Genomic DNA, 11,872 nt, shown 5'->3' on the forward strand with positions numbered 1-11,872 from the left:
AAATAACGTGACCCTGCAATGCATGCATAAACAGATCGCTAACTGCAGTTCAAAGCTGGCTAGCTATTGGTTACTTGCCTGCCACTGTCATCCACTTCTTCACTTCCACGGTCTGGAGGGATGCCATTCTCTCGGTTCCCAATCCCAGCTGTTGCTGAACTCATGTTCTATCTACAAGTACCCGTTCATAGCAAACTAGCTGCCTTAAAATGTCAACAACAATTGCAGTCACAAGATTGCTGCTAAAACATCACCTGCTGTTTAGTAGCTAGCTAACATAACTTTACACACCAAACGACATAACGTTATTTGTTCATGATCAGAACAATATGAAAATGTTCTAACAAATTGAGTTACTGCTTTTACATTTAACCTATCACTGTTTTGCAGAACCTTCCAGCCGGTATCAACAACACCACTTGCTTTTGCTGTTCTGTCTGCTACTGTTGACAGACCACGCGTTATTGTAAAGCGATGGAGCTCACAACTTCCGGGTAAAAAAAGCTAAATAAAAGACCGCATTTTCAGGATTATGAATTGAGCCAAACTCCAAAACTATGAAGGGTAAGTGGCTTTTAATATAATACAACAGGATGTGGTAGCTATCTGTTACGTAACTGATATAATTGGATTTGGACAAAGGCGACAAAAACATTTAAAAGAAGAGAGGTTAGGGTTGGACTTTTAGTTTGATATAAGCAGTCGGTTGTGATGTACAGTGAGGCTTTTTAGTTGCTGCTAACTTCACATGTTCAATTATGCTCTGGATATGACAATTCCTTCTAGAAGTTAACTTCCAGTGAGTTTACAGAAAAGGATACAATAAATGACATTTTCTGGATAATTTTTATTAATTCTCTTATGTTCTGATTCTTTATTTTTCTACTCTTTACCCTAATTCCTTATCTTTAGCTAAATGTATTATTTCTTTATTTTCCCCCAGTTCCCTTTCCTTCAGTTTTATAATTAGAAGGTTAAATAAAACTGCCTTCAAATGAACTAGAAAACGGGGAATTAGGCAGGCTGAATTGTGATGTAACAAACAGAAATAAAGACACTTATTTTTTTCAAATGGAATACAAATTATTTGTGATTAGTATGTTATTATAGTTACTGTTGTTTGCATTCTTTGCGAGAAGAATGTGAGAAGCAAAAGTATTATAAACCCTGTCGAGTTGGTCATATTTTGTACTGTCGTTACAAAGTTTCAACCTTGTTAAAATGACAAAAGGTGGTAAGAAATACTCATCAATGGAAAAGGATGGCAAATGGGTAAGATTCTGATTACTTTAAATCTTTCACTATTAGCTTATGATGAGCCCATTATAATTGCACTCAACTTTGCAGATACTGACAAATAAAGTTATTATAAAGACACCCCTGTACCTTTCCTAACAACTTCATGCCTTTCAAAATGTGCAGTTGGCTCATGCAGGTTTACCAGCAAATGACACCAGTAAACGGGAGACGTGCACCAGCACAGGGTATATGATGTCTCAGAGTGAACCACTACCTCCAGCATCTAGCACAGAGAAGTATCCCAAGATCTTCATCAACACAGAACAGGTTGGCAGAGTGCAATACATTCATGCAGAGAGTGAAACATCTTACTCAAAAGTGTCTACATGGTCTTGGGTTGTTGTTATGTGTGCAATCACCTTCATTTCCATGAAGATGATTACATTTATCCTTTATACAATTTACTAATAATTGTTGGCATTACTATGCCAAAACCTAGGAGAAAATGTACTATTCTCTTTACAGAAAACCATGGGAAGAGTCTATCCATTCTCAGCCCATGATAACCAAGCTGCACTGCAAGATACCATCAATGTATTTGATGATGTAAGCAATATGCCCACTACAAAGAAAACAAAGACATCATCAAGGATGTTGTCAAATCAACACTAAGGTTTTTAGTAAGATAATACAACAAAATAAAATTGGAAACAATACAATTTTTCTTATGGTGTTTTTCATAGGGATTAGGCCGCAAGAAGTGCCTGGACGAGCGTAGACAACATAACTCCCACTTCTGCCTGTGCCACCATGGAAGTGTGAGTGGCGTGGGGGAGACGAGGGGAGATTTCTCAGCCTATCAGACAGACTACCAGGACCGCCAGGACACAGAGGGCTCCTCCACCAGCAGGCGTTTTCCCAGTAACCATCTTGATAGGTCCACTGTGGCAGCTGCTGCCCAGGCAGGAGAGCACTTTATGTGGTTCGGGAGGCATGATGAGGACCGTCCTGTGCCCCTTGAAGTGCTGGCAGCTATCAACTGCTCCTCCTCATCCAAGCCGTCCAGACACTCCTACCATATCAGGCATTAGATGAATACACCATATTATCCAAATACTCTTCTTTAGGAAATCACAAAGCAACACATCTTGATAGTTTTCCAAGTGCAAATAAAAAATATGAAACATTGAGATACGGAGATGTTAAATTGTATTATTTATACATTTCTACTTTTACAGTAAAACTGGGTTCTTAAGGAAAGACAGATCAGACAACCATCCTCTTTGTTCCTCATTAATTAATCACATCCAGATTAATTACGTAATGAAGGGCCATCTATTTTGAAGTACACCATTTGTCACAAGATTTAGATAGAAAAACCTTGTAAATCACATCATAAATGAGAAAGATTATTAGATGTGATGTACAAAAGACAAAAGAATAAACTGAGGAGACATTGCAGCCTAGTCTCATAGACTAGACGTAACATAGTAAAGGTAAATCCGGGACACTCAAATTAGTATGATATGTTATGTTTGGTTACATAAGACATATGGTTACTTAAGGCAAAAATGAAAGCAGGGTATAACACAAAGGTATTTCAACCCAAAGGTTGAGAGTTCAAATCTCATCATGGACAACTATAGCATTTTAACTAATTAGCAACTTTTCAACTACTTACTACTTTTTTTGAAACGTTGCAACTACCTAGCATGCTACATAACCCTTCCACTAACCCTAACCTCAACCCTTTTAGCTAAGACTTCCCCTAACCTTAACCTTTTAACCTAACTCACCCCTAGCCTAGCTAACGTTAGTCAGCTAGCAAACTTTAGCAACCTTGGGACCTAGCTAGAAGTCGTAACATATTATACATTTTGCAAAGTCATAACACATGAGAGGAATTGTAATTCATAACATATCATAAGAAATGAGTGATGGACATCCACAAATTAATGCATAGCATATGAAACATAACATACACTATATATAGAAAAGTATGTGGACACCCCTTCAAATTAGTGGATTTGGCTATTTCAGGCACACCCGTTGACAAGTGTATAAAATCGAGCACACAGCCATGCAATCTCCCTAGACAAACATTGGCAGTAGAATGGCCTTACTGAAGAGCTCTGTGACTTTCAGGGTGGAACCGTCTGTCCTCAGTTGCAACACTCACTACCGAATTCCAAACTGCCTCTGGAAGCAAAGTCAGCCCAAGAACTGTTCGTCGGGAGCTTTTATACAAGTGTATAAAATTGAGCACACAGCCATGCAATCTCCCTAGACAAACATTGGCAGTAGAATGGCCTTACTGAAGAGCTCTTTGACTTTCAGGGTGGAACCGTCTGTCCTCAGTTGCAACACTCACTACCGAATTCCAAACTGCCTCTGGAAGCAAAGTCAGCACAAGAACTGTTCGTCGGGAGCTTCATGAAATGGGTTTTCATAGCCGAGCAGTCGCACACAAGCCTAAGATCACCAATGCGCAATGCCAAGTGTCGGCTGGAGTGGTATAAAGCTCACTGACATTGGACACTGGAGCAGTGGAAACACGTTCTCTGGAGTGATGAATCACGCTTCACCATCTGGCAGTCCGACGTACCAATCTGGATTTGTCGGATGCCAGGTGAACGCTACCTGCCCGAATGCATAGTGCCAACTGTAAAGTTTGGTGGAGAAGGAATATTGGTCTGGGGCTATATTTCATGGATCGGTCTAGGCCCCTTAGTTCCAGTGAAGGGAAATTTTCACGCTAAAGCATACTGTACAATTACATTCTACATAATTCTGTGCTTCCAACTTTGTGGTAACAGTTTGGGGAAGGCCCTTTCCTCTTTCAGCATGACAATGCCCCCGTGCACAAAGCGAGGTCTATACAGAAATGGTTTGTCAAGATCAGTGTAGAAGAACTTGACTGACCTGCGCAGAGCCCTGGCCTCAACCCCATCAAAGACCTTTGAGATGAATTGGAACGCGGATTGCAAGCCAGGCCTAACTGCCCAACATCAGTGACCAACCTCACAAATGCTCTTGTGGCTGAATGGAAGCAAGTTCCCGCAGCAATGTTCCAACATCTTGTGGAAAGCCTTCCCAGAAGAGTAGAGGCTATTATAACAGCAAAGGGGGGACCAACTCCATTTTGGTCCCCCCCCTTTGAAATGAGATGTTTGATGAGCTGGTGTCCACATACTTTTGGTTATGTAGTGTATCATACTGAATAAATAATACGAAATTCTCTGTGACCAGGTTGGACATTTTGGTATTATATTCCTCTACTGATTAAGATTCATCATGAAAATGCAAGCTTGTTATTTCGAACTTGGTCGAATTGATACTGCTACAAACCAGACAATCTCAGGCACTTACACCAGCTCAATGGCAAACATGATTGAGATGGAAAGTGTGAGTGTGTGCCTGCATGTGGTCTGCTCTGTCTTCAGCACTGCAGTGCACCTACAGAATGTTTTATGGCTAAATGCACATAGCTCCAGCAGATGGCAGGTATGTGAGTAACGGTTCTTTTACTTATCTGTTATGTTGTACATGACCTCATCAAGAAAGACGTCACCTATCGGGGCCCAGGCTTGGAAAAGAAAAAAGGGAAAGAAATCGGGTTTGAACTTTATGTCAGAGACAGGCAAATTAGAGCATCTGCATGGAAGGGAGCTTGATGATGTCTATTAAACATGCTACAACATGTTCCAAAGTCTGGCAGATTCCCTTCGGAAACAATCTGTTTCACTGTAATCACTTAAAGAGGACATGGTCGACTGTACTGGAGCACTGAGAAGAGGGAGGGAGGATCGGGTGTAAGGCAATGAGAACACCTGCTTGGGATGTCTGTATATTCTCTATACGGGCAAAAGAGAGAGAGAGAGATAGAAGGAGAGAGAGAGAAAGAGAGAGGAGCGGGCTGTGGAGCAGCTGCTCTCCTTCATTGAGCACTCTCCAGGGAGATTGTTTTTCACAATTTCTTTCTCTCCAGGGTCTTTCTATCTTGCCTGACCTTTACTTCACCGTTAGATCATACTGTATTAAGAAGAGATGAATTAGACAATGAACTGACCTTTTGAACCATCTGTTCTCTCACAGTTAGTAGGTTTGCTGCTGGAGACAGTGGATTGACAGAACATGTGTTCAATATCCACAGGAACAGAGAAAGAGGAAGATAGTCATTTATCTTCCAAGATTGTCCTCTTTTTTTTATCTTCCACCCTATGGAAGACTTGTTAAAAATAACCAAACTTTACAGTGAGGTAAAGAAAGGCAAAGATGGATCCACCTGGATCCGCGATTCATATGGCACTGTCAAATATCTTATCTACAGAGGCAGTTGCACATCATGAATCAAATCTAATTTTATTTGTCACATGCTCCGAATAAAACGGGTGTAGACTTTACCGTGAAATGCTTGCTTATGAGCACCTTTCAACGATAAAGAGCTACAGAATAATATTAAAATGAAAAATAGTAGCACAAGAGGAATAAAATATACAAGAATGGAGCTATATACAGGGAGTACCAGTACCAGGTCAATATGCCGAGGTACCAGGTATTTGAGGTAGATATGTTCATGAACGCAGGCTAAAGTGACTAGGCATCAGGATACATGATAATAACAGTAAAATGAAGAACAGAGTAGCAGCGGCATTTGTGTATGTGTATTTGTGTTATGTCGGTATGCGTGTGTGTGTGTTATGTGTGTGGGTTTTATGTGAGAATGTCAGTGCAGTGTAGTGTGAGTGTGCGTATATAGTGTGTATATGTAGTCTTGTGAGTGTGCATAGAGTCAGTGCAAGATAGGGTCAGTGCAGATAGTCCGGGTAACCATTTAATTAACTATTTAGCAGTCTAATGGCTTGGGGGTAGAAGTGGTCTCTGAGCCTGTTGGTCCGAAAGATGATTATTCGGTATCGTTTGCCAGACAGTAGCAGGGTGAACAGTCTATGGATAGGCTGACTGGAGTCTTTTGCAATTTTTTGGGGGCCTTTCTCCTCTTTGCCTTGAACTGAAAGGATAAGGTAAGAGGAATGGAGGCGGTATAAGTGTTTCTGTGGCCTTTGGAATGATGAAAGTTATAAAAAGGTAGATTGAGAGACTGTATCAGTGGAGGCTGCTGAGGGGAGGACGGTTCATAATAATGGCTGGAACGGAGTAAATGGAATGGCATCAAACACATGGAAACCTTGTGTTTCACGTATTTGATACCATTCCACTAATGGCGGAACAGCCATTACCACGAGCCTGTCCTCTCCAATTGATGTGCCACCAACCTCCTGTGGACTGTATTAATGCTTGGGGAGAGAATTGTCGATACAGTAGCCATGAAGAGGAGCCTCTAGCGTATTTAGAAGCAGGTGCTGCTTACAAAGTAACACCTGCGCCTCGCTGTCAAGCAGTCCGTCTGTCCATCTGTCTGTGTGTTACTGTTTAGAATGTATTTTATGTCTGCACCTGCTAGATAGTGAGACTGTAGTGCTCGTCTTGGACTTGCCACAACATGCCTGTTCGATGCATTGACTATACACCACACCCCAGCCTCAAGGAGCTCAGCATAAACACACACTCATACACACAAGCACGCACACACACACACACACATACATACATACACACACACTCTTCATAGAAGAGGAAGAACTCACAGGGGGACTACTGTATGAACTTAATTACAGATGACTTGACCCCTCTCCTTCCTTTCCTTCCTCTTCCTATTTATTTGTAGGTAGCTTTGTTGTTGTTTGCTCTGCCCACTCCACACACCCTCTGTTCTGACGTAGTGACATATTTTAAATCTCTGTGGCACAGCATCCTAATTTATTCAGTTCACTGAAAGGTCAAAACAACACCCCACCCCACCCTAACTCTACAAACACTCAGCAAAATCCATTCCCACCGTCGTAACGATGATAAGCGGAAGAACCCATACTATGGTTGTATGCGTGTGTGTATTTGTGCACGTGTGTATGCGCTTGTGTTTGTGTGTGTGCGTTTTTGTGTGTTTGCGCATGTTTGCGCATGTTTGTGTGCACAGTGTGATGTGTAAATATGGACCAACAAGTACAAACATAGATGCCAGCTGGCGCATCACACTTCTTGTCTCTTATAGACAAAAGACAGATTTCAGTAAACAACCTTTCAACCAAGCGTACCTTCATGAATATTAAATTAGACTCTGAAATGAATCGTACCTCTTTGGTAGTGGAGGCCCTAGTCTGGATCTACTGTGTCTGTTTGCTGTGATTTATTTGCAGGTGTGTCTCTTTGATGTGACGAGTTGAGAGGTTCTGCACCTGCTATAGAGAAAAGGCTTTGATAAGGTGATGAAGATTGCCAGACAACCAAAGTCATGTGTGAGTCATTCCACCTCAAAAAGCACAAGAAAGAGAATTTCAACACCCACCATCTCAGATTGTTCTGAAATCGTTTTGTAGTTAGAAACAGTTAAGATTAGCATTCCTGAAACATTATTTTGTTGAAATAAAGTTTGATCTCTGAGAAATTACATTTATTGATTGCACCCAAATTGGACATTTTAATTTATAGGATTCATATAATCTTAAATAAATATAGTACCTACAAACCGATTTGGACCGTAATTCTTCCTAACAATGAGTAAGAACAAGAATACAATAAAATGACCAAAAGCCACCCACGGACCCCCCACGCTAATCCCACCCCAACAGCCAGTATACAGTACTAGTTCTCTACGTCTAACAAGTAGTATAGAGCTGCGGCTTGGAGTATTGCTGCTTCAACCGTTGTAATGTATTCCCTGTGAATCTGGTGATATTTTTTCCCCCTGTTCAGAGAAATTAGCCGTTGAAGTTGCTTGCACTCTTTACCAAATATTAGTGTGAAAGTACCAAGTCATGCCCACTAGATGCCACTGTTCTTGCTACTGCAACCACAACCTTTATTTCATTTTGCCCGTCTCTTGTGTTTATTAAAGCCAATAGATTTTGCTCATGAGGAAAATAAATTATGTGGTCAATTGTGTGGCCAAGGCAGTCCTCAATGAAAGCAATTCAGTTTGTCCTCCTCTTAGCAACCTAATGATTCAAACCAACTCTCCTTGACTAGTCCCCAAATAATTGCAGCTCTCTGAGAGGGCTATCCGTATGGTGCAATTCTCATATGAAGACTTTTCTTACAAGCCCAAAACTTTGATGGAGAAATGGGCTAGTGACTAAAATGTATAACCCTTATAAAATATTACAATTATAAACCATTGTTTGGCATTCGTATGTTTTTCAATAAAGTTCTTAGAAAACACCTCAATATGTAGTGTGATTAGTGACATTTACCATTAAACCCAACCCAATAACATTACCATTGCAATACACTATACAGTGTGTGTTTGGGTATTTTACCATTGAGACCATTAAGACTGCTGTAGCCTAATGGTTTGCTCATTCGCCAGTTGCCAGGAATGGTCTAACTAATCCAGACCCTCTGTGTGTGGGAATAAACCACACACAGAGGGGCCGTTTCCTGCTTTCATGGAGGACTGGCTTGAATTGTGAGGATGACCACACAATTTATTTTCATCATGAGCGAAAGCTATTGGTTTTCAACCAAAAGTTGCAAAGAACATGCTGTGATCCATTTAATATACAAAAGAGACCAGCAAAATGAATTAAAGGGTGTGGTGGCAGTAGCAGGAACAGGTACTTTCACACTAAGGTATGGGATAGAACGCAAGTTACTTCAATTGATAATTTCTCTGAACGGGGGGGGGGGATCACCCGATTCACAGGGAGTACATTACAAAGGTTGAAGAAGCAATACTCCAAGCAGCAGCTCCATACTACTTGTCATATTTTTATTTATTTTATATTTAACTAGGCAAGTCAGTTAAGAACAAATTCTTATTTACAATGACGTCCTACCCCGGCCAAACCCTCCCCTAACTACGCTGGGCCAATTTGCGCCGCCCTATGGGACTCCCGATCACGGCCGGTTGTGATACAGCCTGTGATCAAACCCCGGTCTGTAGTGACGCCTCTAGCACTACGATGCAGTGCCTTAGACCGCTGCGCCGCTCAGGATCCCATTAGACGTAGAGAACTGATATTGTATACTGGTTGTTGGGGTGAGATTGGCAAGGAGTGTGGGGAGTCTGTGGATGGCTTTTGATCATTTTAAAAATTGACAATTTGGGTGCAATCAATTAGCTTAATTTCTCAGAGATCAAATTATATTTCAACAAAATAATGTTTCAGGAATGCTAATCTTATATGTTTCTAACTACAGAAACGATTTCAGAACAATCTGAGATAGTGGGTGTCATGGCTTTCTGAAATTACATGGAATGACCCCTGTATCCCAGCATGCATGAAGGCCTAAAGCTAAAGTAAAGGAAGGTGTCCTTCATGTTACTGCAAGGCACATTCTCTCATCCTTTATCTCCCTCAGATTTTGAGAAATGCATTTTTGTGATAACCTCGAACTACATCAGGATGATAATGTAGGTCAGCCTTGAGTAGGCAAAGTGCAACGTGGCAGGTGATGCTGACCTGTAGACTCAGAGGTCATTTTAGTGTAAGATGATGTGATAATGTCCTTGGAACACAAAGCATGACATTGTCAAGTCTTTCCTTTAAAAACAAATAGGTCTACTGTATATGGATAGAGTAAAGAGAGACATGTTGCATCAAATACGTATTCTTGGTCAAACATTTCAATAACAGCTGTTATTATCTGGAGTCTGTTTTGTCGAGGATTCAATTGGCGTGGTCTTAGTGAAGGACACCTTCCTTTACTTTAGCTTTAGGCCTTCATGCATGCTGGGATACAGGATATATTGTCTGGAAAAAAGCTATATTGTTTCCTCATACTGCTATCTCCACCACCACCACCACCACCACCACCTTGACCTGCTACCTTGAAGGTACGTACCCTCTAACATTATTAACAAAGAGCTACTGCCCCTCTCCCAGCCCCGCTAGACACAAGTTTACCCTGATGTTGTGCCGGACAAAAACAGAAAGCCAGTTTCGGCAAACGACAGCCTCTGTAATTCCTTTTCATTGCAGATGTTCGAAGCAGTAATGAAGTTTTGCGCTTTGCATTTCTTTCATTACCTATTCATTAAAGCTTGCGACCAGAAAATAGAGTTGCCATGGAGATGGCTAGGCAAATTCACATAACATCCTATATGAATGTTTTCTGTTTACTCTGGTGCCAAGACTACACCCTCCTCCCCTCTCCCATGCAGCTCTTCCGCACCCTCACCCTCTTTTTGTGTCCTTCCCTACCATTCTTATAACCCCCCCCACTCTCTCTCATGAAACAAATTTGAACTGATGCAATGAGCTCACATTAGGACGTGTGTTTATTTCTGCTCAGACTGGTTCATTACGGTCTCATCCTCCGAACAAAAACAGTGCTAATTTTAGGCTGAAATGAGAAAGAGCCCACTCTACTCAGAGAGCTGTAATTTAACAGCAGTGCTATGTGGTCCCACTACTCTGTCCATCCCTATTCTCTCTGTAGGACATGGCAGTCAGTCTGCGTCCCCTGCCAACCAAAAAGTCCTTGTTACCATGTGGCTAAGCTCACCAGAGGCTGTGGGGATAAAATCACCAGCTATCTCATTCCTACAGATGACCAGAGGACAAGATAAATCATGCAACTGTTCCCATCATGGAGGAAGTTTGCCCAGTCGAGTTAAGAACTCCCTAGCTAGCCTCTATCTGGCAGTAACATTGCTAGCCTCCCACGGAAGGTGTGTGTGTATGTGTGTGTGTGTGCAAGTTTTTGTATGCATGCACACGTGAGTGGGTGTAACCATCCGTGTGTGCATGTGTGTGGCTTGTTAGCTGTGGTCTTGTCTGAGCTGGTGCCTCATGTCGCAGTTGGAGGGCCGATTGGTCTGGCGTGTTTGCTCCAGGCAGGATAAAACACTGGCTCCTACTGCACATCACACACCCACTTGTTTTTCATAACTCCTCTCCATCTCCTTCTTACTAAGGTAATTAAGAAGCAGCTGTGCATGCAAAATCACTTGTGGGTGGTGTGTAGGCTAATATGGCCTTATGTTTACTGTAATAGCTTGATACATATACCATGGATAATTCAACCTGAGGAGGAAAATAGAAAGAAAAACATTACCTACCTATTTCAAGGATGGATTATTCCATCACAAACACACAGCATTTGGAAAAACATGTCAAAAGGTGTGCAGCCTGTTAGTTAATGGAGAATGCAATTCTGTCACGTTTGTCGTATGAAGGAGACCAAGGCTCAGCGTGTGTATCGTTCCACATTTTATTTTAACTGTGAAACTATGCAAGACATACAAATGAACTAATAAACAAAACAACAAACCGTGACGAAGAGGTGCAACATACACTAACTCAAAACAATCTCCCACAAAACCTAGTGGGAAAAACAACAACTTAAATATGATCCCCAATTAGAGACAACGATGACCCTCTAATTGGAGATCATCCCAAAAAACAACAACACAGAAATACAGAAACTAGAACCCCACATAGAAATACATAAACTAGACAAAAAACCCAACATAGAAAAATGAAACTAGAACCAACATAGACATAAATAAACTAGACAAAACCCCCTGTCACGCCCTGACCTACTCAACCATAGAAAATAAAAGCTTTCT

At 41.3% G+C, this 11,872-nt stretch overlaps 1 protein-coding gene across 2 annotated transcripts; it reads left to right on the forward strand.

Moving 5' to 3' along the window:
* Positions 1-482: 482 nt before the first annotated feature.
* On the forward strand, positions 483-2,429 carry tex36 (testis expressed 36). Of its 2 annotated transcripts, none has more exons than XM_029698474.1 (4): positions 483-564; positions 1,423-1,566; positions 1,765-1,845; positions 1,983-2,429. In XM_029698474.1, the coding sequence occupies exons 2-4, from the start codon at positions 1,489-1,491 to the stop codon at positions 2,328-2,330; spliced, it is 507 nt and encodes a 168-aa protein (XP_029554334.1). In that variant the 5' UTR covers positions 483-564; positions 1,423-1,488; the 3' UTR covers positions 2,331-2,429. The 2 variants fall into 2 exon arrangements, with proteins under 2 accessions (XP_029554334.1, XP_029554333.1); XM_029698473.1 differs by lacking the exon at positions 483-564 and adding an exon at positions 573-1,272.
* Positions 2,430-11,872: the final 9,443 nt, after the last annotated feature.

Source organism: Salmo trutta, chromosome 18 (assembly GCF_901001165.1).
Source record: "Salmo trutta chromosome 18, fSalTru1.1, whole genome shotgun sequence".
Taxonomy (NCBI): domain Eukaryota; kingdom Metazoa; phylum Chordata; class Actinopteri; order Salmoniformes; family Salmonidae; genus Salmo; species Salmo trutta.